Source organism: Chiloscyllium plagiosum, chromosome 12 (genome assembly GCF_004010195.1).
Source record: "Chiloscyllium plagiosum isolate BGI_BamShark_2017 chromosome 12, ASM401019v2, whole genome shotgun sequence".
In the NCBI taxonomy this organism is placed as follows: Eukaryota; Metazoa; Chordata; class Chondrichthyes; order Orectolobiformes; family Hemiscylliidae; genus Chiloscyllium; species Chiloscyllium plagiosum.
The window spans coordinates 707150-732829 of NC_057721.1; the positions used below are offsets into that span (position 1 = coordinate 707150).

At 40.9% G+C, this 25680-nt stretch overlaps 1 protein-coding gene across 7 annotated transcripts in view; it reads right to left on the reverse strand.

The window, feature by feature from the left end:
* mcf2la (mcf.2 cell line derived transforming sequence-like a) overlaps positions 1 to 25680 on the reverse strand; it is a 235019-nt gene that overhangs the window by 120493 nt on the left and 88846 nt on the right. For all 7 annotated transcript variants that reach the window (XM_043700234.1, XM_043700236.1, XM_043700233.1 and 4 more), the window contains 4 exons: positions 15114 to 15228; positions 11839 to 11929; positions 10874 to 10993; positions 2205 to 2321 (listed from right to left, as the gene is read on the reverse strand). In XM_043700234.1, coding sequence (XP_043556169.1) covers positions 2205 to 2321; positions 10874 to 10993; positions 11839 to 11929; positions 15114 to 15228 — 443 coding nt within the window. The remainder of the gene's footprint in view (positions 1 to 2204; positions 2322 to 10873; positions 10994 to 11838; positions 11930 to 15113; positions 15229 to 25680) is intronic.

Below are 25680 nucleotides of genomic sequence, written 5' to 3' on the forward strand. Positions count from 1 at the left end.
CCACCCATAGGCTTGAAAAAAATGGCAGTCTTATTTTTGCTTTCTCTTTTCCTCTTAATCCAATCTCTCTTTACATAGAACAATACAGCGCAGAACAGACCCTTCAGCCCTCGATGTTGCGCCGATCTGTGAACTATTCTCAGCTCGTCCCCCTACACTATCCCATCATCATCCATGTGCTTATCTAAGGATTGTTTAAATCTCCCTAATGTGGCTGAGTTGACTACATTAGCAGGTAGTGCATTCCACGCCCTTACCGCTCTCTGCGTAAAGAACTTGCCTCTGACATCGGTCTTAAATCTATTACCCCTCAATTTGTAGTTATACCCTCTCGTACATGCTGACGTCATCCTAGGAAAAAGACTTTCACCGTCTACCCTACCTAATCCTCTGATCATCTTGTACGTCTCTATCAAATCCCCTCTTAGCCTTCTTCTTGCCAATGAGAACAGGTTCAAGTCTCTCAGCCTTTCCTCATATGACCTTCCCTCCAGACCAGGCAACATCCTGGTAAATCTCCTCTGCAGCTTTTCCAATGCCTCCACATCCTTCCCGAAAAATGGGGACCAAAACTGTACACAATATTCCAAGTGTGGCTGCACCAGCATTCTGTATAGTTGCAACATGATATTGCGGCTCCGGAACTCAATCCCTCTACGAAAGAAACCTAACACACTGTATGCCTTCTTAACAGCACTATCCACCTGGGTGGCAACTTTCAGGGATCTATGCACATGGACTCCAAGATCCCTCTGCACATCCACACTACCAAGAGTCTTTCCATTGACCCAGTACTCTGCCTTCCTGTTATTCTTCCCAAAGTGCATCACCTCACATTTAGCTGCATTGAACTCCATTTGCCATCTCTCAGCCCAATTCTGCAGTACTTTCCAAGTCCCCCTGCAACCTGTAACACTCTTACCTCTCAGATGTCTTTCTGTACCCTTGATTAGGGACAGCCAGCACGGATTTGTGAAGGATAGGTCTTGCCTTACAAGTCTTATTGAATTCTTTGAGGAGGTGACCAAGCATGTGGGTAGAGCAGTGGATGTAGTGTACATGGATTTGATAAGGTTCCCCATGGTAGGCTTATGCGGAAAGTCAGGAGGCATGGGATAGAGGGAAATTTGGCCAGTTGGATAGAAAACTGGCTAACCGGTCGAAGTCAGAGAGTGGTGGTAGATGGTAAATATTCAGCCTGGAGCCCAGTTACAAGTGGAGTTCCGCAGGGATCAGTCCTGGGTCCTCTGCTGTTTGTAATTTTTAAAAAATGTTTTTTTAAAAAATTTTTATTAATGACTTAGATGAGGGAGACGAAGGGTGGGTCAGTAAATTTGCAGAAGATACGAAGATTGGTGGAGTTGTGGATAGCGAGGAGGGCCTTACTTCCTCAGCTGCCCTCTCTTGCGAATAAAATGATGACAGGGTTGGAATGAAGCTCTGGCCATGTAAAGGCCTCAATATGCCACAAGGTTGAATGGACTGCCTGATGTTTGCCTGGAATGGAGAATAGGTCGTACGATGATAGGTTGAGAGTGCTAGGCCTTTTCTCATTGGAACGGCGAAGGATGAGGGGTGACTTGATAGAGGTTTATCAGATGATCAGAGGAATAGATAGAGTAGACAGAAACTTTTTCCCCGGGTACAACAGTGTGTTACAAGGGGACATAAATTTAATGTGAAGGGTAGAAGGTATAGGGGGGATGTCAGGGGTAGGTTCTTTACCCAGAGAGTGGTGGGGGCATGGAATGCGCTGCCTGTGGGAGTGGCAGAGTCAGAATCATTGGCGACCTTTAAGCGGCAAATGTTCGGCACAACATCGTAGGCTGAAGGGCCTGTTCTGTGCTGTATTGTTCTATTGTACCCGGTTTCAAACTGACATCACCCATTTTAATTTGTCATCTTCATTAACTATGTTACTTTTACAATGCTGCATAAATTTCACTGGTTAAAGAAGAAAAACTGCTTCCATCATTCACCCAAGCTCCCAGATTTCTTGGTCAAGCAATAATGACCACACACGAATGTAAACATATGCCCTCCAAAAAGATCAAAAGCCTATACGTGCACAAGCAAGACTAATAAATGGGCTATTTCATACAGCGCCCCATTCCAACAAAATGTAGCCCATTGTATTATCCAATTTCCCATAAGTAATATGATAGGAGATCAGAGAGTACATGTAAAAGTTGTTTGCCACTTACTGTCCGATGATACAACCACTGACTGTGGGAATATTCCAGGGTACCTCCAAGTTCCTGGGTTAGCTGTGTTTTGTCAATGTGACTATGTAATTCTGTTACTGAATTCAGCATTATGATCTGCAAAAGAAGATCCTCATAAATATACTGAGAATCCAACAAAAAAAGTTCCCTAATCAAAATGAATCAAAGTTTACAGGGAGCCAAGGACAGGTCTTTAAGGAAGGAGTGATGACAGATTTTGAAAGCGGGGAGATCTGCACTTGAGGATATGGAACCATTTACAATGCCAGACATGATAAGACCCAGGAAAGGAATAAGGGTAATCAGCAGTCAGATGGAAATGGATCATGGCAGCACTAGGTTAGTACCATATCTAGGCTAAACTTAGGTAGGAAGAAATTACTGCAGATGCTGGAACCTGTACTGAACACAAATGCTAGAGATTGGTGGGTCAAACATCATCCAAGGGGAGAGAGTAAGCTATCGTTTCACGTCTAGATGACTGGATGACCGGTTGATAATGTGATGTGATCAGGCATGGCATGCATTTTCACCCAAAAGCCACCAGGTGGAGCCCAATTGCCTTTTTGACGGATGTAATTGCCAAAATAATTTGTCAATATGGCTAACTACGAATTCTGCTTACAGTGATATGCTAGACCATAGTAAACTTATTTCATACATTGGACAGAATTGGTACACATTTTAATTGATGCCAAACATGCAGTATTACAACTTATTTAGCTTAGTGATCATTTTCCACTTTACAGAATACAGACAAAACAGTTGTAGTATTGTAACAATGAGTAAACAGTCAATCTTAATGAGACAGCTGAAACAGTAGCATTAGATGTTTTCTGAAATAACAAATGACTAAATTAAATTAAGCATATTGGCTAATCTAAAATTTGTTTACTGCTATCCCTGAAAGTTACCAATTGATAAATCTGGTTTTGAAAATGATGTCATTTTAAAAGAGAATTATGTTGAAATTGCATTATGCTTATGTTCATTGGTATTACGAATGAAAGATCACAATAATATTACAGTTATACATGTCATTTTTAGGTTTGCAGCGGAGTACAAATCTGCAATTACCGTAAGCACATGTTAGCAATGTGCCCTAAATTGTAAGTCATGCACCACAAAGGCATGAGTTCCTAGCTGGCCAGAAGTGCAAGCGCTACCTTGAGCCTTTCAGATCGTATTTGTTACTCTATACAAATATAGCAGAAGATTCCTGGACTTCCCACTTCTTTCTATTGCCAAAGTTAATATCAGAACATCAGTAGACAAAGAAGATATCTTATCATCTAGACATTGCTACTCGTGTAAAAGTCAGCTCAAAATCAGAATCTCCTGTTCCAAGCTGATCAACTCCCGTCTGAAATCATACTTATTGGTGAATTCAAATGCAATCACATGGGTATGTAAGTAGTCAGAGAAAGAAAAGGTAATTCTTAGAGTAACATGTGTAGCAGAGGTTTAAGGAGTGGAAGCAGAGAAACCAGCTACAACTCACTGGAGCCCAGTGTTAGAAGAGATAAATAACTGATGGACATAAATATGAAAATGCTTTTCTTGCAAATAATCAAAATCTTGATAGAGGAGTTCTATTACTTCTATCTGTAACACAAACCAGTCCATGCAGCAAATGTTGTAACTAAGGGATGTCTGCCGTAAAAGAGACATCAGGAGTCTGTTCTTGGGGCACTTCTGGGTCTGGATTGGCAGCCACAGCTGTCCATTGGAATCCACAGATTCCTTGTAAGATCGCCTTAAGAACACCATTACTCTGGGAGTGGTCAATTATTAGTTGAGACTACTAGGTCTACACTCATGCTGACTATCAACCCAAATATCACTTAGCAGTATCAGTGTGCTGTCAGGAGTGGTATAAAATAGAGCTTTGTTGCAAGACCATGATCCTGATGTACTTTTCTTCTGACCCTTCTTGTAGGCACCTTTATGCTTGAGTATGGCAACCATGATGACTTTCACTTCTCTTTCAAAATCTCCTTTGGATATGCCTCTCAATCACCTAGCACTCAACAAGCACTGTGCAGCAAGAGTGTAAAAGCATATTTCAGGAAAATGATAGTAATACTGAATAGACAATGTAGAAAATTGTAGAGGTCTTGCATAACTTATGCAAATAGTGAAATATGAGATTTGCTCATGAAATTGACAGCTTCTGCTGCTGCTTATGGCAAAGGAATGCTTTGCTTCCAAATAGTCAAAGATTTATCATTTTGGGGGAATAACGTTCACAATAGGGCAATCAAAAGAACATTATTCAATATTTCATGCCTAAAATAAACATGAACATTTAACAGTTTCGGTTTACTTTCTGCAGCTTAACATGACAGACTAGCAATAGGCTTCCCTAGGCCTCATCTTTTCTGTCCTGCTTCCTTTGTCCAAGAGATCATTGAATTGATTTTCCCATTATGTCTGCACCATCTCACTGAAGGAGCATTATGACTTTGAACCATTCTCTTGTCTTTATTCAAATAATTATCAAATGCCCTCTTGAATGCCTTGATTGAACCTACCTCTATCACATTTCCAGGCACTGCATTCTAGACCCTTAACTAATTACTGAGTGAAAACTTCCTTTCTCCCCCCCCCTCACAATATATTTGTTTCCTTTCTAAATTACTTTAGGTCTGTTTGAATGTCTTGATTGAACCTACCTCTATCACATTTCCAGGCACTGCATTCCAGACCCTTAACTAATTACTGAGTGAAAACTTCCTTTCTCCCCCCCCCTCACAATATATTTGTTTCCTTTCTAAATTACTTTAGGTCTGTGTCGTCTCATTCTCAATTCTGTTGTGAGTTTCTCCCCATCAACTGTCAATTTTCTTATGATTGAGAACATTTCTATCAAATTCCCTCTTCACCTTTGCCATTTCAAGGAGACTATCCCAAACTTTTAAATCTATCTTCATTATTGAAGTTTCTCAATCGTGGAACTATTCTTGAAAACCTTTTTTGTATTCTCTCCCTTGTGTTCATTATCACTACAATCCCGAAGTTTACTACCCACAACTTTGTCCAGTTCTGGTCGCCATACTACAGGAAAGATAGAGGCTTTGGAGAGGGTGCAAAGAAGGTTTACCAGGATGCTGCCTGGACTGGAGGGCTTGCCTCATGAAGAAAGATTGAATAAGCTCGGACTTTTCTCTCTGGAGAGAAGGAGGAAGAGAGGAGACCTGATCGAGGTGTACAAAATAATGAGAGGAACAGATAAAGTCAATAGCCAGAGGCTTTTCCCTAGGGAAGGATTGATTGGTACGAGAAGTCATAGTTTGAAGATATTAAGAGGAAGGTACAAAGGAGACGTCAGAGGTAGGTTCTTTATGCAGAGATTGTGAATGCATGGAATGCGTTGCCAGCTGTGGTGTTGGAAGCAGAGTCATTGGGGACATTTAAGTGACTGCTGGACATGCACATGGATAGCAGTGAGTTGAGGGGTGCGTCGGTTAAGTTACAATATTTTACGTTAGGATTAAATCTCGGCACAACATCGTGGGCCAAAGGGCCTGTTCTGTGCTGTACTTTTCTATGTTCTATGTTCTACTCTGCTGGAATGATGGAGGGTCTTTTCCTCAAGGCAAGTTATTTAAAGCTTCTAGCTGACCTGTGCTGCAGAGATGCTCAAGACCGACTTAGACAACAGAAACAGGTCTGTAACATACGGATTCTGTCATTCAGATGGGAATTCTTAAATCCATTCACTCTGGGAAATAATTTTCAAAGCTGAGTCTACAGACAATTCAGTTTTCTTTTGTGAAATAGTGGGGACATGATAGATGGATTTTCTGACTGATTAACAGATGGGTGAATCACATCATGAATACTCCTTCCATGGCCACCAAGTCTTGGCTTGGGACTCAAACTCTGGTCTTCCAGACTAGAGATAGGGAGACTACCACTGAACAAGACATCCTTTGGACATTTCAAAAAATTTTAAATTGAAGATAATGGGGGATCAGGACTTAACAGAGGTCAGCAAGAATAGGTTGATAGTTGAGTGGAATTTGGGGGCTTTATACAAGAAGCAGAAGTTTAGATGCACTAAGGTTTACAAATTATGGAGGATGGATTGGTCATAACCATGAACAAATTGGAATAGCTGTGCCTAGATGTGAGGAAGTTGTGATGAGGTTTTCAGTAGAAGGAAACAATGGCCAAGAAAACAAAGTCACCATCTCAGAAAGGCCATTTATAAATCTGACATGGGCATATTCGGTTCTGTGGAACAGGTTAACTGGATTGGAATGATTCAAATGGGGATGCTGTGCTAGCGGGTGGCATAGATCTTGAAGGCAACAGAATGTTCAAGGACTTAGAGATGAAATAGGAGTAGAAGATGGGACAGTAGTTTACAAGGAGCCAAGAGCAGGTCTTTTTTAAGGAAGGAATGATGACAGATTTTGAAAGCAAGGAAATCTGCACTTGATAACATGGAACCATTTATAATGCCAAATATGAGGAGACCCAGGAAAGGAATACGGGTAATCAGCAGTCAGATGGAAATTGAATCAAAGCAGCACCAGGTGGGTACCACATCTAGGCCAGATGCCGGAGATCACAGTGGGTCAAACATCATCCATGGGCAGAGAGCAAGCTTTCCCATGGCAGAAATGTCTATCATGAGGGGGCATAATTTTAAGGTAATTCGAGGAAGGTTTAGGGGAGATGTCAAAGGTAGGTGCTTTACATAGAGTGTGATGGGTGTGTGGAATGCACTGCAGGCAGTGATAGTACAGTCAGATACATTAGGGACATTTAAGCAACTCTTGGACAGACACATGGAAGATAGTACAACAAAGGATGTGTAGGTTAGTCTGATGTTAGAGTAGGAGAAAAGGCCAGCACAACATTGGGGGCCGAAGGGACTATATTGTGCTGTACTGTTCTATGTTCTAACATTTGGAGTCTAGATGACTCTTCATCAGAACGAGGGTTGACAATGTGATGTCGTCAGGCATCACATTATCAACCCAAAAGCCACCAGGTGGCGCCCACTTGCCTTTTTGACTGATGTAATTGCCAGGTATTTGTCAATATGGATAACTTTACAAATTCTGCCTTACAGTGATATGCTAAACCAATAGTGAACACAGTGGCAATTCACTCTCGCTGTTCCCTTTCAAAACTTATATCATACATTGGACAGAATTGTTATGCATTTTAATTGTTACCAAACATGCAGTATTACAACTTACTTAGATTAGTGATCATTTTCCGCTTTATAGAAACAGACAAAACAGTTGCAGTATTGAAACAATGAATAAACAGTCAATCTTAATGAGATAGGTGAAACAGTAGCATTTATAACAATGGCCAAACAATCACATTATATACTAATAGATATCGGACAAAGGCAGGTATATGGAGTTTGGCCAGTGATCAGTTATGATCTCATTGAATGGTGGAACAGGCTTAAGGAGTTGAATGGCCTACTCTTGTGCCCATGTTATGTTCACCAACCTCAGGTTTAAATCAACCCATCATTGTTTTACAGCTTAGTCTGCTAGAACTCCACTCCAGCAGAAGGCAGTGATTAAAAAATACATACATTAAATCTTTTGGATATGAAATTCTGTTTATAAAATATTTCATTTAAACAAAATCCTCTTTTATAGACTGAAGTAGATTTCAGCCAAACTTTTCACGCTCCATGTAATCACATTGTAATAATCTCCTCCCTGCACACACACATGCAGCTTACCAATCCACCTTCTATCCTATAACCATTAATGCCATTCTCTGCACTCTACCTCCCAGTCATTCTTTGATACTGTCTTTGCTATCTAGTTTCTCCACCTTGCCCAAATGTGGGACAGCTGGAGTAAAAAAGCGTTGAAAGATATCTAGACCCTTGAAATTGAGGTCTGCCATTATAAACCATGAAGCCTATTTATACGTATTTGAGCTTACTAACAGCACATTATTACTGCTTCATCTGAACACACCTGGCAATTTTAATGCAGGCACTGTTGCCAGCACAAAACAATATTAATATTGCAAAAAATATTATCAGGGATCTATCATAACAGAAAATTCAAACTGTACTGTCATGGTACAAGATCCTTTTGAAAACAAACATTTGGAACAGGTTCTTCAAACAAGGTCAACATTATTTGAATAAATTGTGAAAAAAACAAAGTAAAGATTCAGATTATGAAACATCAGTGCTATACAATATTAAGATTATTATTGATATCCTGATTCAAGAAGGATTCTGCTGAACAAAAACAGAGTAAGTCATTCTTGTATGGAAGAACGAAAAAGACCTGCTCATATCTCTAACTATTTCTTGGTAAACTAACAGGTTTCCTGTGTCCAGGAGGTGTTCTTAAAATGGCTTCAGTAAGGTGTGACAAGAGATTAGATCAAGGTGCTTTTCAACTGGACTTCCTCCATAACATAATTGGCATATTTTCTATACAACCTGGTTAAAATCACAAATCAACGATAAGGAAAGGTTTGGCCATATATTATGCAGCCAGTTGACTGGCTCCTTTCACACTTCCCTCCTGACTGCCAGATTAACATTCCAAAATTGCATGGCAATAAGTCATTAAATCCAGTCCAATGCATGAGTTTATCATTAGTTAGTAACGCACATCTTTTGGAGATTATTACTAATAATGTAATTCTCCCTCTTCTCTAGTTATTTCAAAGTAATTTTCAGACAAGAATCGTGGGCGGCACGGTGGCACAGTGGTTAGCACTGCTGCCTTGCAGCGCCAGAGACCCGGGTTCAATTCCCGCCTCAGGCGACTGACTGTGTGGAGTTTGCACGTTCTCCCCGTGTCTGCGTGGGTTTCCTCCGGGTGCTCCGGTTTCCTCCCACAGTCCAAAGATGTGCAGGTCAGGTGAATTGGCCATGCTAAATTGCCCGTAGTGTTAGGTAAGGGGTAAATGTAGGGGTATGGGTGGGTTACGCTTCGGCGGGTCGGTGTGGACTTGTTGGGCCGAAGGGCCTGTTTCCACACTGTAAAGTAATCTAATCTAATCTAAAGTAATCTAATCTAATCTAATTAATTTGGGTATTTGTGACATTTACTGACATGTGCTCAGGCTGATTTAAGAAGCTTTATCCGCTTAGTTTACTAGCTTGCTGACTCAGTAAAGTTTATGTCATCTTTTTGTGTCTGATTCCATTTAGTGTCCAGCCTCTTGGACCATGAAGCCTCATATGCCTCATGGTGACAATCACCCTTTGAAATGCTTTGTTTCTGCTGCTCCTAATCATGGACAGTTTGTCAGATTGGCAGTAGATTTAGCATACAAGAACTGAGTGACAACTCCATACAGCTTAGCAAGGGTAGGGATAAAAAACGATTCTGAAAAATTGGAATTTCACTAAACATTTTTCATTCCTGTAAATATTGCAGCTACAGATCAAAAGCTGGAGATTCTGCAGTAAGCAACTCACCACCTGGCTCCCCAAAATCTGTTTGCTATCTAAAAAGGCACAAGTCAAGAGTGTGAAGGAATTTTTTTTTAGATAAGTTCAGTTCCACAAACAGTCAAGAAGCTCATCATCATCCAGGGCAAAGCAGCCTGTATGATTGATATCCCTCCCAACATTTCAAACAGTCACTTCCTCCACCGTTGACATACAATGTTACCACGTAACAAAAGACAGTGAGCAGCTTACCAAACCTCCCTTGACAGTACCTTGCAAACCCCAACCTTTACCATTTAAACAGAGAGGGCATCAGATGCTTGAAAATGTAATCAATTGTTAGTTCTCATCCAAGTCACAGACTGTCCTGACTTACAATAGGTCATTACTCCTACACTGTCAAATTGTCAAACTTCCTTCCTAATAGCAACGTGGGGCACTTACATCAAATGGACTGCATAAGATCAAGAAAGCAACTCAACAACACCTTGACACAGTCAATTAAGAATGGGAGTAAAATGCTGGCTTTGCCAGTGATGCCAACTTACCATGATTGTTTTATTTTGAAACCCAACTGTTTGACAGAAACAATTTTGAATTGAGATGACATTCAGTTTCAGAATGGGAGGGAATTGTTTGTTCTGCAGAGCAGATATTGGGGCCAAGGTGCATTTTGTTCTCTATTATATTGTATATTACTTATATAATAGCTAAGGTGTCACATCAGTTCCTTTTAGCACTTCCTTTTCCAGAAGCAGCAGGGGTGCCTGGCACCAGTCCAGCAAGCCATTCAGCTCCAGTCTTAAACTTAAACCTACTGACTACCAGGTATCGTTCTAACTTCAACATCCTGCAGCTAGTAACTATTCCAACCTGCTGGTCAAGCAGTCAGTCAATATGTCGATTAGATGGGATCAACAGGACTCCCACATCCTGAGGCTAGGTTCTGCACTCACTGCTAGTATCCAGAACACCATTCCCACCTTCTGATTAATATTGGCTCCACTGGGCATTGGGCATTGAATTGCATACGCTTATTTGGTCATGTCTTCTAACCCTATTTTACCTGAAGACTGCTTAGTTTTAACTCCTCTTATACAATATTATGCAGGATTGACTGGGCATCATTTTGTAAATCTGGTTTAGACAGAAACCTTTGGTAATATTTTGGTTCAATCTTTTAGTGGCTAAAAAAGCAATCATCTTCCCAAAGATCACATCTATTTGAAATCTAACTTACAGGTACTTTTAGCTTAAAATCATCTCGATTAAATCTCAAGACAATGTCAGAGATGGCTCTTTGAAAGATTCCTGAAGGTCGAAGAACGAGAACCAATTGAAGATTTCCTGGGAATGATCTCTACAGGGAAACAGAAATCACAAGCAATTAGAAACAAGAGTAGTAATAAGCCATTCAGTCTGTCTGTCAAGCCTGCTATGCCATTTAGTACAAATCATTACATGTATTTGGCTTGCCAATTCCAGTTCCCTGCAAGACCAAAATCCATCTCAGCTTTAAATATATTAAATTTTGAAGAATCCACAGCCATTTGCAGGAGAGAATTCCAATGATTCAAAACACTTCCAGTGAACAAAATAATTCCCCAAAAGCTCATTCAGAAAATGGAGACAGAATTACAGATAGCAACAGTTGTCAACAGGTAAAATACCTGGTGCTGACATATTGTTTCAGTTTTATTTAAAATCATAAAATCCCTACAGTGTGGGAGCTGGTCATTAGGCCCACCAAGTCCACACTGACCCTCTAAAGAGCTCTCACTTTCTCAAATAAAGCATATATCTGAGTTCAGCACGCAATAAGGTTAAAAGGAAAGGAATCAGGTCATTGTAACTACTTTACAAATGGTTCTGCCCTACTGACAGGGAGAATTTGTGTCACTGTTTTCAATTTCAGATACATGCTTTATTTGAGAAAGTGAGAGCAATAAAACTACCCTGCAAATTTTCAGCATCACCTTCATATTCCTCATGAAAGGTCTGACTCTTAAAGTCAGCTCAATGCATACCATTGGATCACCTTAGCACAAAAGTGTACTTGTCTAAGGATGAGCAAGCACACAGTCTCCATCCCACATAGCTGTTGTGTCACAGGTGACTGTGCTTTCTATTCATGTTTATTATTCAGAAGCTGTCCTAAAGGTATGACTTAAAGGCTACTTAAGTCCGGACTGCAATGAAACTCACCGTGATTCGCAGCAGCGATGCTTTCACGGAGGACCATTTGTCTTGCCTCCTATCCACAAGCAGAATAAATCCAATGTCACCATCTTGAAAGCTGAAGTAAGAAATTTCAGGAAAGAATGATTTCCAGATTCAAATCTACTACTTCAAACATTAGTAAGGAACTAATTGCTGCCAAATTCAACAGTGACCAAAGCCACAGGAGCAGAGCATATTCTAATTTACATCACCAATTGGAGATGATCACAAATTTATAGCTGTTGATAAAGCCACAAGTTTATAAGAAACTGGAAATTATGGTTTTCAGAGAAACACAAGATATGCCTCACATAAGGTTGGTTGACTCCTTCAGAAAATGAAACAGTTGCATTTCACATGTGAGAAGAAGGGATATCCTCATCGTTCACATCACAATAACTGTAAACAGAGGTAGTATAGGATGTGGGGCATTGATCAGTTAGAAACAGTTTCCACTTATCTGCATCATTCAATCATGCTTGTTACACAACGAACCGAAGGAAACCATAAACCCCAGTCCTTGTAAGTCAGAGCCAATTGTACTATGCCAGCAGGTGGCTGCAAGCCAATTATAGTTAGAATGTAAAGGAGATAGTCTAGTGCATAACGAGTAAGCAAATATTTATAATGTTAATTCTAGAAACACTGATTCAAAATACAAACCTGAGGTATCATTCCTCCATTGGATTATTTTGTTGCAAAGTTCTGCTTCTGTATTCAATGGGTGCAAAACTAGTTAACAGCAGCTGCAAGCATGAGGCACTCACTGCAGAATTGTTCATAATAAAATCCTCTTACTTTAACTTAAGCTTTGCCTCATAGCATGGTCTTATCCTTGAACAACTGAGTAGGGAAAAAAAGTTCCCTCTTCACAAAGTTTAAATGAAACAGCCAGCAAATCCATGATGTAGACTTGTGCTTTATTTAATATAATTTATTTTCGTTTGATTTTTTGAATTAGGGACACATGGGCTGGAAGGCTTTAATAATTAATAGTAGTTCTGTAATCATAACGATATCTATTAAAACAATTTGAGAGCGCTGGTATAGCCATTCAACCATATGAAATGGGAACACAAGTTGGCTGTTCAGCCCCTCGAGCTTGGTCTGCCACTGATTAGAATAATAGCTAATCAGACATTCATGTCCACTTTCATGCATTTTCCCCATAATCCTTGATTCCCTGACTGATCAAGAATCTATCCCAGCCTTAAATATATGCAAGGATTCAGCCCTCCACAGAGTTCTGAGGCAAGGAGTTCCAAAAACTCTCAATTCTGAGAGAAGAAATTCCTCCTCATTTCATTATTTAATTGGTGCCCCTTAATTCCATACCTATACCCTCTAGTCCTAGACTCCCCCATGATTCTTCTAAACTTCAAAAAATAGAGCTCCAACCTGTTTAGCCTTTACTCAATACCAGTGATCGTCCTAGTTAACAGCCTCCAATGATATAATATCATTCCTTAAATAAAGGAGACCAAAACAGGTCACAGTAGGCCAAATGTGGTCACACCAGCACCTTGTACAGTTGTAGTATGACTTCCTGGTTCGTATTTACTATCTTCCTTGAAATAAGGGCCAACCTGTGTGCTAGCTTTCCAAATCACATGCACAAATACTCGCAAGTCTGGTGTCTTGCAGCTTTACGCCATTTAAATAATAAATTCTGGTCTTTTGTTCACCCTTCCAAAATAAATAATTTCACATATGTGCACATTATAGTCCATTTGCCAACTCTTTTACCATTTGCCTAAATTATCTCACCATGGCAGATGGTGAAATGTGAGTTCAATAAAAAAATTTGGAATTAAGAATCTAATGACGACAATGAAAACCACGGTTTCACTAATGTCCTTTATGGAAGGAAATCTATCACATTTACCTGGTCTGGCCTACATGTAACTCCAGGCCCACAAAGTCTAAATCCTTCCTATAGAAGTGCAACCAGAATTGCACACAGTATTCGAAATGCGGGCCGAACCAATGTCCTGTACAACCATAGCATGGCCTCCCAACTCCTATACTCAATGCTCTGACAAATAAAAGCAAGCATACCAAATGCTTTATTTACTATCTTTTTTACCTGCAACTCCACTTTGATGGAACTAAAAACATGCACTCCAAGGTTCGGCGACACTCCCCAGGACGTACCATTAAGTTTATAAGTCATGACCTGATTTATCTTTCTAAAATGTAGCATCTCATATTTATTTAAATTAAACTCCATCTGCCACTCCTTGGCCCATCTGATCAAGGTCCTGTTGTACTCAGATATTCTTCTTCACTGTCCAGTATACCTCCAATTTTGGTGTTATCTGCAAACTTACTAACTACAACCTCTTATGTTCACATCCAAATCACTTATATAAATGACAAAAAGTAGCGGACCCAGCACCGAGTCATGTGGCACACCACTGGTCACAGGCCTCCAGTTCAAAAAGCAACCATCCACCACCACCTTCTGTCTTCTACCTTTGAGCCAGTTCTGTATCCAAATGGCTAGTTCTCCCTGTATTCCACGTGATGTAACCTTGCTAACCAGCCTACCATGAGGAACCTTGTCAAACACCTCATTGAAGTCCATAAAGATCATGTTCACTGCTCTGTCTTCATAATCCTCCTCATTACTGCTTCAAAATACACAATCAAGTTCATCTCCCTCTTCTCCCTTCCTTGCTTAAAAATTGTTAACTCTCTCAGCATTTCCAGTATTAATGAAGGATCAAGTGACGTGAAATATTTACTCTGTCTCCACCTCATCTATCAGACCGCCCACCTCATGTTCCACCCCATCTACCTCGTACATCTCATGTCCATTCCCTCCTCCACTTCAAATATATAGAGTAGTTTCTTGTTTTTAATAGCATTAAATCCCATTCCTCCAGGTGGTAAATTGCAGCTGGAGATTTGAGAAATTTCTAATTTTCAATTCTTACATCATCACTAACTTCTCTTTTCTGTTGCTCCTTTTTTCCATTCCTGATTTGACTCTTATTGATCCTACTTTCCTCTGTCAATTGAATTGCTTCATTCGTCAGGGAAAATTGGTCCCGTTGTTCAGAGAGGTTACAAACATCTATTGTTCATGCTGCAGAATTTTCAACTTGCATTTCCAGCAAGTTATGATGTAAGCTTTGAGCTGAAGGGTGTGGGAAATAAACATTTTTCAGAAACTACCTGGAGAGATTCCCCCACACTAACTAGATTAAGCTCATTGCTACATCCACATATGTTCAATAATACTAGTTTAGTCTTACCTGGGAATACTAGTTAGATATTTTATAACAGTTTGGAATTCCTCCTCAGGAATATCAGTGAAATTTGAATATTCAGGAAAAGTTATAATTGGACAGCCATCAGCTCCTCGGCCTCCTGAAACAGAGAACGCAACAATGAATAAATAACTGCTGTTCTACAGCCTCAAGACAATTCAAGTCAATAATCCAAAAAATGTCAAAAAACCTTTGTGTAAAAGTAGATCGCTGCCTACTCAAGTTATCATAAAAGTTTCCATATTACTATTATTCCAAAATGCAGGACAGATTTCCAGTGTTCTGGCCAATGTTTAACCCTTAGTCAATGGCAATAAAATGGAACATTTGATCATTATCACACTGTTGATTTGTTCTTTTTCAGTGTAAATGAACCAATCAGACACTGGGATTGCTGACATAATAAGATGGGTTCTAATTTTAAATTAAGACTGCATACATATAAAGAAATGTTATCTGGTAAACTACATTTGACATGTACATTTGGTACCTATGACTTATAACTAGACTATATCTATATCATATCACCCTGAAGTGGTAATGATTGACAGCAGATTAAGATGTGTACCCTTAATCATGACTGCACATCCTATCACAACATCCTCCTTTACTCGAACCAAAGGTTAACCTTGAAGAATCAAACCTTTACATCATTAGCAAACAAATAATGTTGTGGTTGAATGCATAAATGCATTTAATGTCATCAATTTATTTCTCCTTCATCTTCCTCTACACATACTTTGTTCAACAATGTGCCTCCTCCCCCTCTCCCAAGATGTTCACCTCACATTCCTCCATCCTCCACCTCACACTCTCCTGCCTCCTCCATGTCATATTCCACTCCCCACCCCATCTATCACACCACTCCTCACATTCCAACCCTTCCACCTCGTACATCTCATGCCCATTGCCTCCTCCACCTCATTTCACACCTCCACTTCAAATTCTCCCTCCTGCAACTCACATCCATCCTAACTACCCTAGGTACCCACCTGATTCTCGACAAAACCCTCTTACCTCCACCTCACAGAGTTGTACTTAAAGTGAGATCACCAGCAATCCAACGTTTAAGCTTTTTTTCCTGCTTGAACCTCACAGCAGTCGAGCCACAAAAAAGATCTTCCAGTTTGGAGTAATCTTACAGGAACACAATGACCACTGGTTGAAGCAAAACATCATCCTTAAACAGAGGCACACTGTGTAGTACCCCAACAAAGTATAGGCTGCAATCACAGGCACCGACTGCACCCCGATGCTGCAGTCACAGAGAAGGGAACGTGAAGCTGTAGTCAGTGTGGTATTGAATCAAATGCTGTAGTTGCAGAGGGGCACTGAACCCAAGGTTATAATTAGGAATGAGAAGCTGTAGTTAGATGGGAATTGAATCTGATGCTCTGGTCATCACTAGGAACTGAACCTTAAGCCATAGATACAAACAGGAACTGATCCAAATTCTGCATTTACACGTGGGAACGGATCCTAATGCTGCAGCACAGATGGGAACTGAACCAAATTATGTGATTACAAATGGGAATGTCTGTGGTACTTAAAAGATGATAACTGACGCAGGCATTATATTTTCAATGAGAACTAACCACTCAAACCTTCACTGAGCCATTGAACACTGACTACTTTCAGCAACAGCTGCTCCCCAGCTTGTCCACAGACTTATGCATCCACCAATTTAACCTGTTATTCTAACTTCCTCTTCGGGCTACTCATGGTTCAGATGCTAAGGCCCCTTTATCAGAAGCCAACTGAAATCCCATCAGGACTTGGGTCAGTTTGTCTCACATCTGTCAGCACTGCAACTGCCAGAGTTGCAGATGCCATGCTTTCATCTGCCAGTCCCATACTCTCCAGTATTGTATCTGTCTGCATTACAACAACTAATCTGTGTCGTACCATATTTCCAATGTTGGCACCATCAACATCGCCTTTGCCAGCCTCATATTTATCAGTATGTAACCACCAGCCTTGCAGCCACCAGCCAGTCACCCACCACCACAACATTGGCAGCTTTGACCTACTAATGTGCAACCACCAATCATCCCCTCCCAGCCTCATAAGCACCAGTACCAGAAATGCTAGTTTACAACTATCCATATCTGCCAATGCAACCTCTAGTACAACAAGCGCAGTTGGTTGGATGGCTGGTTTGCAAAGCAGTGTGATGCTAATTGCATGGGTGCAATTCCTACACTAGTTGAAATTATCATGGAGGATTCTCCTTCTCAACCTCTCCCCTCACCTGAGGTGTAGTGGCCCTTTCAGGTTAAATCACCACCAATCGCCTCTCTCTAATGAGAAAGTGGCCCGGTAGACTATGGAAATTTGACAATAGCTACAAACTCTAGAACCTTTCTCACTAACCTCACAATCACAAGTCTTGCCATGGCAGGAACAGAGCCATCAGCCTCACGTTCCAACTCTCTCCTCTAGTAGACACCATCAGCCTACTAACTACCAGATCTGCATTACTTATACTACAATCAAGGTCACTATTGTCAGCCTATCCTTCACAAGTGCTGCAACTGTCAGTCTCAAAAGTCAAGATCACCATCACCAGCCTCTTCTGTCCCCAGCCTTGGCACAAACAGCAATGTCATAACCACCAGTGTCGCCACCAGAAACCCGAAAAATGACAGTGTACCATCACCAGGCTTTCCCACCCACCACCCTTCAATGCCTACAACCACCCCAAAGCCTCACATCTGCCAGCCATGACAACCATTAATCTAGCAACTGCCAGTCAATATAAATGACACAATCTGTACAAAAGTCAACAATGACGGCCATAACAATTTCGCACAATTTGGCAAAGTACATCACATTGGCCGTTGTGGTCATATAATTTTTAACAATTTTGGTGGACTTATTGTGGCCTGGTTGTGGGAATCTCATTCACATAGAACATAGAATGTTACAGTGCAGTACAGGCACTTCGGCACTCGATGTTGCCGACCTGTTAAACCAATCTGAAGCCCATCTATCCTACACTATTCCATTATCATCCATTCCTGGTTGCATTTCTACCGGTGGGCCACTCAACACAGGAGATATTCCCACTGGTGGCCTCGTAAATAAATAATCCCATTACACTATTAATGCTGGACCTTCATAGCCTGAATACAAAGGAGGATCTCCAATGTAATTCAATTATTATGGCACTTGTGTTGAATTTCCCTATCTCCTTAATTTTGATGGACAGAATTTTCCTTTTCCTGCACTGATGTGCTCTACATATCCATCAAACAGTGCTGTCAATAATTATGCAACTAAGTTTGCACCAGCAAATTGCATGCTATGGCAAATCTCCTTCAGACAAAGCATGAAAAAGAAATGGGCATTAAAAGAACAATTAACTATTGACTCTACCATGTTCAAGAGTGTTTTCATGAGGTGTACAATATATATCCAACAACAGACTTGTCATCATCTGGGAGAAGCCAAAAAATTCTAACTGACCTGAAGGCAGAATTTGGTTCCCATGTGTCTTAATATCATGAGGAGGATCCTGGCCTTCATCTTAGCCATACTTACAGAAATAAAATACTTGACACGTTATATATGGTAAAATACTTTCAATATAACTGGTTAAACAAAGTGGATGAAATACACATTTAAACTAATGGATTTTAAAGCAATTGTCAAACAGCCAATGACACAGTATAGTTGCTATGCGATTTAAAACTGCTTCAAGGGACTGCATCTGCATGCAGATAAATATAGATAGTAACCAAGGCAACTAAGGTATCCCTTAGTTACCATGCAGATCTGACACCAGATCCCCTCACCTAATATTCATGGTTTTCATTGCACAAAGTTTAAAAATGGACATATGCTTTTACAGTCCATCCACATTCTAGCAATGAACGTAGCACTGATTAAAGCTTCAGGTGATCAATTATTATGCTAAGCTTTATTTGAAGATGTCAACAATCATCTGCGTTGCAGCTAGAGTATGCTCATTTCTTGTAGGCATAAAGTAGAGAGGTGTGTTTACTGCCACAGTTCTTCAAGGAAACACCAACATGCAGAGCATGCAGTAGAATCTAAATAGTACATAAGAAATTCATGATTGGGGACCTCCACATTTCCTACTGATCTTTCTTGTGATGCCCAAATACATACAATAATGGAGTGCCTGTGTCCAGATATTTTAGAAGCAGTGCTGAGGTTTTAGAGACATTATGGTTGTTGTTCTTGTAGAAAGGCCAGCAGGTCAACAGCACTGCTATGCCTGTAAGTTTCAGAATCTAGAAATAGTATTAAGTTAGCCTCTCCCAGTTTTAAATCCATTCCTGGTGTCATTAGTTGGGTGTGGGATTGGTGCAGGGTTCTTGTTCTAGCAGGACATGTCACTTACACAGATAGCATGAACTCAGCTTATAAACTTGCCAATTCTGGTCAAGTGGGCTTTTGGAAGCAGGATAAATCAGCCCCTTTAAAGGCACCAAATCCCAATCTTTAGCTGTAACACGTACTCCTTAGAATCTCCACATAATAAGAATGGTAAGGTACTCAAATAACCATTTTTCAGTCAAACTACTGTTCACAAAATGTGAATATATAAAAAATGAAGCATAAGTGAAGGACAAGCCACTAGCAGAAAGCTGAGCTTTCAAAGCCTTCAGTTATCTTCAAAATAATCAACACTAACTACACCATGTATCCATTTCCTTGGCGTCTTTTGATGTGGAAAAAAATGCCTCATATCATGTTCCCCCTGTAAAAGTCTTTATAAAGGTTCAAATTACAATCGAAATATACAAAGCAACCTGTCAAAGGAAAGAGATTTGTATTTACATCCCATCTGATTTGGAACTATATCACCATTACATCACAGTCCCTGGAATTCTCAGACAGCATGGCGTTCCATGTATAAGTTTTAATGGCTTCTCTTTCTAAACAGAAAGCAACTACAAGTACATAACGATGTAAAGTAATAGTATGCAGTACACAAACGCATTTCCTTAAATATTGCCCCCCTCCCTTTTTCACCAAGAACAAACATAAATTGCATCCACTATTTGCAGCTGCAAGTTGCCAAATATATTTGGTCTATGAAAAATTGATCATTCGTGAACAAATACTATTGTCCATTCCAGTCTGTCCCACACCTTTGTGGACTTTATGCATGGAAAATCATGTCTCACCAAAATGATTGAGTTTTTGAAGGGGTGACCAAGAAAGTAGATGGGGGCAGTGCGATAGATGTTGTTTCCAAGGCCTTTGACAAGGTACCACGTGGTTGGTTGTTGAGTAAGGTTAAATCTCATGGAACCCAGGGAGAGCTAGCCAATTAATTAGAGGGCTGTTTTTCAATGTGGCGCCTGGAAAAGCGGAACAGGTCAGGCAGCATCCAAGGAGCAGGAGAGTCAATGTTCCGAGCAGGACTTTTATCCTTTCTTTAACCCCATTAATTTAGAGCGGACGGTAGAGCAGATAGATGGGAAGGAAGATGGACAGGTGGGACAATTCAAGAGGATGGTGTCAACTTGGAGGGTTGGATCTTGGATGAAGTCAATGATAGGGCCCTGAGAAGTTTTATAGAACAAAGAGATCTAGGGGGACAGGTTCTTAGCTCCTTGAAGGTGGAGGCACAGGTAGGCAGGGTGATGAAGAAAGCTTTCGGCATGCTTGCCTTCATTGGTCAGAGCACTGAGTATAGGAGTTGGAGCATTTTGTTGCAGCTGTACAAGACGTCAGTTAGGCCACATTTAGAATACTGCATGCAGTTCTTGTCATCCTATTATACAAAGGATATTATTAAAAGAGCGCAGAAAAGATTTACTAGGATGCGACCTGGACCAGAAGGTTTGAGATATAAGGAGAAGTTGGATAGCCTGGGACTTTTTTCCCTGAAGCATAGGAGAATGAGGAGTGATGTTATAGCAGTCTATAAAATCATGAGAGGCATAGATAAGGTAGATAGCCAACAGATTTTCCCCATGGTAAGGGAGTCTAAAACTAGATTGCATAGGTTTAAGGGGTGAGAGGAAAGATACAAAAAGGGGCATTTTTTTCCACACAGAGTGGTAACTGTCCGGATAGTGATGAAAGTGAGTACAATTTTGTCACTAAGTAATAATTAGACAGGTACATGGATGGGATAGGTATGAAGGTTGCTGAACCAAATGTAGGCAAATGTACAGTCAGAATATCTTACAGTAAAATGCCATCCTTACTATCTGCCACATGAGTTCACCTCTGCCATCTTGATAGCAGTCTACAAACAACCCTATGTGGATGCGAAGAATTCCCTGGATGAAATTTACATTCTGGAGACAAAATTCCCCAAGGCATTACCCATCATGGCCAGTGATTTCAACCAATCCAAACTCAAGAAGGTGCTGCCAAAGTCCCATTAACACATCTCCTGCCCCCACTAAAGGACCCAACATCCTGGACCAGTGTTACACAACCATCAAACACACCGACCGCTCCACCCCCTGCAGCACACATCGGAAAATCTGATCACAGCGCTGTGTCCCGCCTCCCAGCTTACAAGCAGGAGCTAAAGCGGGAGGATCCTTCACAGAAAGAAATACAATGCTGGTCTGAGGCAGTGGAAGATCATCTCAGGGACTGGCTGGAATCAGTGGACTGGACTGTATTCAAGTACTCAGGGGAAAACGTGGACATCACTGACTTCATTAGCAAATGCATGGATGACTGTGTGCCAAAGCCAATCTGGGTGTTTCCCAACCAGAAACTTTGAATGAATGAGGAAATCTACTCCTTACTGAATACCATGCACTCAGCATTTAAGTTGGATTACCCAGACCAATACAGAAAATCCACATATGACCTCGACAAAGCTATCAGAGATGTGAAGAGACAATACCAAGTTCAAGGTCCAAACCAACCATCCAGACACCCACTGTCTATGGGAAGTCCTAAACAACATAACGGGTTATGAAATGAAGCAGAGCAAGATAGCAGACAAAAACACGTCCCTCCTAGATGCGCTCAACGCTTTCTATGTTCAGGTCAAGCAGAATGCCTGGCCCAGGGTGCCACTTGCCCTGATAGCTCCAGGCATACCTGTTCCCTCCATCACTGCTGCTGATGCCAGATCAGCCGTCCTCAGAGTGAACCCAAGGAAAGCGACAGGCCCAGACAGAGTCTGATCCTGTGCGGAGCAGCAGACATCTTCAATCTCTCCCTCAAACAAGCCGAAGTCCTCATCTGCTTCAAGAAAGATCATCATCATCCCAGGACCTAAGAAAGCACATGCAATGTGCCTTAATGACTACCACCCAGCAGCTCTGAACTCTATAATCATGGAGTGCTTCGAGAGGCTGGTTATGGTCCACATTAACTCTAGTCTCCCAGCCTGCCTCAATCCCCTGCAATTTGCCTACCATCGTAACAGGTCCACGGCATTTCCCACTCTGCACTCATCCTAGGAACATCTGGAAAAGGACACCCATGTCAGACTCCTGCTCATCCACTACAGCTCCACCTTCACCACTATCATCCTCTCCAGACTGATCACAAAATTCAGAACTAGGTTTCAGCTCCACCCTCTGCAACTGGGTCCTTGGCTTCCTGTCCCATAGATCACAATCAATGAAAATTGACAACTGCAGCTCCTCCACAATAACACTCGATACTGGAACACCCCCAGCCCCCGCTCCAAAGGGTACATCCTCAGCCCCCTATTGAATTCCCTGTACACCCATGACTGTGTAGTCAAATTCTGAACAAATGCCATCTACAAGTTTGCTGATGAACTACTGTGGTAGAATGAATATCAAACAATGAGTCAGAATATGGAAAGGAGATAAAGGACTTGGTTACATGGTGCAATGATAACAACCTCTCTCTCAATGTTAATAAAACTAAAGAACTGATCATTGACTTCAGAAAGGAGAAAAACACACCCCCTTCTTCATCAATACAGTAGAGATTGAGAGGGTTGAAAGCGTCAAGTTTCTAGAAGTAACAATTACTGTAATCTGCCCTAGACTTCCCACGTAGATGCAATGGTCAAGGTAGCACAGCAACATTTCTTCTTCCTCAGGTGTCTCAGGAAACGTGGCATGTCCATAAGGACCCTCATCAACTTTGACAGATGCACCATAGAAACTATACTGTCTGGGTGCATAACAGCTTGGTAAGGCAACAGCTCTGCTTAGGACCATAAGAAATTTAAAAAGATTATGCACAGCCCAGACTATCATGGAAGCCAACCTCCCATCCATGGACTCCATTTACACCTCTTGTTGCCACGCAAAGATTGCCAACATCATCACAGACCCACCCCACCTTATTAATGCTCTCCTACAACCTCTACCATCAGGCAGAAGATAGAGAAACTTAAACACATGCACCAGCAGGTTCAAGAACAGTTAGACTGATGAATGGATTCTCTAACTTTAAATAATGTTCATCTTGTTAATGTTGTTCTTGCCTCACACACATCCTGTGTGGTATAACCTATATGCCTCACTCAGTCCCAAGTTTTTATTCACTCTATGATCTGCCTGTCCTTGCTTACTATGATCTGCCTGTACTACTTGTAAACAAAGCTTTTCATTGTACTTTGGTACACATGACAATAAATCAGATCAATCAATCAAATGAGACTTTTGACCACTCAATCCGCTAAACCTCTGCTGCATTGATGTAGAAGGGGGGAGGAGGGCGTGTTTTTCTCCTTTCTGAAGTCAATGATCAGTTCTTTAGTTTTGTCAACATTGAGAGAGAGGTTGTTATCAGTGCACCATGTAACCAAGACCTCTATCTCCTTTCCATATTCTGACTCATTGTTTGATGTTCATTCTACCATGGTAGGAAGTTTAATTGTGAAAAATTGGCAAGTTGGGCCAAAGGGCCTGTATACAGAGGAACCTCAGTTATCCAAATATCAAATATCCAAATTTCAGATTATCCGAACAAGATTTCAAGGTCCCATAAAAACATTATATTAAAGAGGTAAGTGAATTTGGATTACCTGTACTGAAGAACATTTGAAAACGCTGGCAAAAACAAATAAACACAAGCATCTCCAGCTACAATGACTGGATTTTTTAAAAATGTAAGGGTTAGTTACATAGCCCTTTGCAAAAGTGCTTTATTCCTGTCACTTTACTGGGCAGTTCATGAAAAAAAAAAGGCAGAGAAAGTAAACACATGTGTGAGACGGTGCTTCTGTCTTTCTCTCATGACACTAAGTTCAGCGGAAACTGATAAATGTTAGTGATTGTAGAAGCTGTTCAGGACCTCATTTAATGCTGGGATTTCACATATTTATGTGATGATCCTTCTCAGTTTAGCCTGCAATTTGAAGAATGCAAAGATTAATTTGTTTAAACAGCAAACACATCAAAGTTATAGACTTAAACAAACTCTCCAGTAGAGCACAGCATTACATCAGTATGGTTTCCCTTGTTTAAGGTCAAATTGATTCTCCGAAAAATCAATTATCCGAACAAAATACTGCCCGCCCGACTCGTTCGGATAATCAAGGTTCCTCTGTACATGTTGTAGATCTCTATGGCTTTCTTGTCAACTGGCTACAGCAAAGGAGCAGTTATTCTAGTTGTACATGTATACCTGCAGTTGGGAATGATTTAGCTGGTCCTTCATGCTTACTTTGTATCATTGAGGCGACAACTTCTATATACAAACTCTAAATAGCCAAATGGACTTTTGTTAAGCACTGAATATTTACACACCATAGTTCTCTGATAATCAAGTTCTAGCAGGATACAACTTAGCTTTTTGTCATTTGACTTTGCATTTGCCATTCACTTCTATTTCTGACTTCTGTAGTTTAGATTAGATTAAATTAGATTAGATTCACCACTGTATGGAAACAGGGCCTTCGGCCCACAAGTCCACACCAACCTTCCAAAGCATAACCCACCCAGAGCCATTCCCCTACCATATATTTACCCCTGACTAATGCACCTAACACCACGGGCAATTTAGCATGGCCAATTCACCTGACGTGTACATCTTTGGATTGTGGGAGGAAACCCATGCAGATACGGGGAGAATGTGCAAACTCCACACAGACAGTCGCCTGAGGCGGGAATCGAACCCGTATCCCTGGCACTTTGAGGCAGCAGTGCTAACCACTGAGCTGTTGGAAAAACAGTTGAATGCGGTGACATGGATCAGCGGTTTGTGCTATTTCCATGCCATCTGCATGCATGTTTCTCCACTCTAGGATTGCCTTGTATTCATTCCCTTTGCACCCGTTCAATTTTTACAATTCCTTTAGTGATTTCCATTTGAACAGGGATAGTGTGGAAATGATGTGTGGTGCCAAAGTTCCCAATTATTTATGAAGCACCTGAATTCTTCACTCAAATTACTTTTTTATTCACTCATGGGATGTGATTGTTGCTGGCTAGGTCAGCATTTATTGCGCTTGAGAAGATTGTGGGAAGCTGCCTTCCTGAAACCTGCAGTCAATGTGCTGTAGGTAGACCCATAATGCCATTAGAGAGGGGTTTCCAAAGTTTAGACCCAGCAACACAAAGAACAGCAATATGTCTAAGTCAGAATGGCGAGTGTCAGCTTGCAGGGAAAC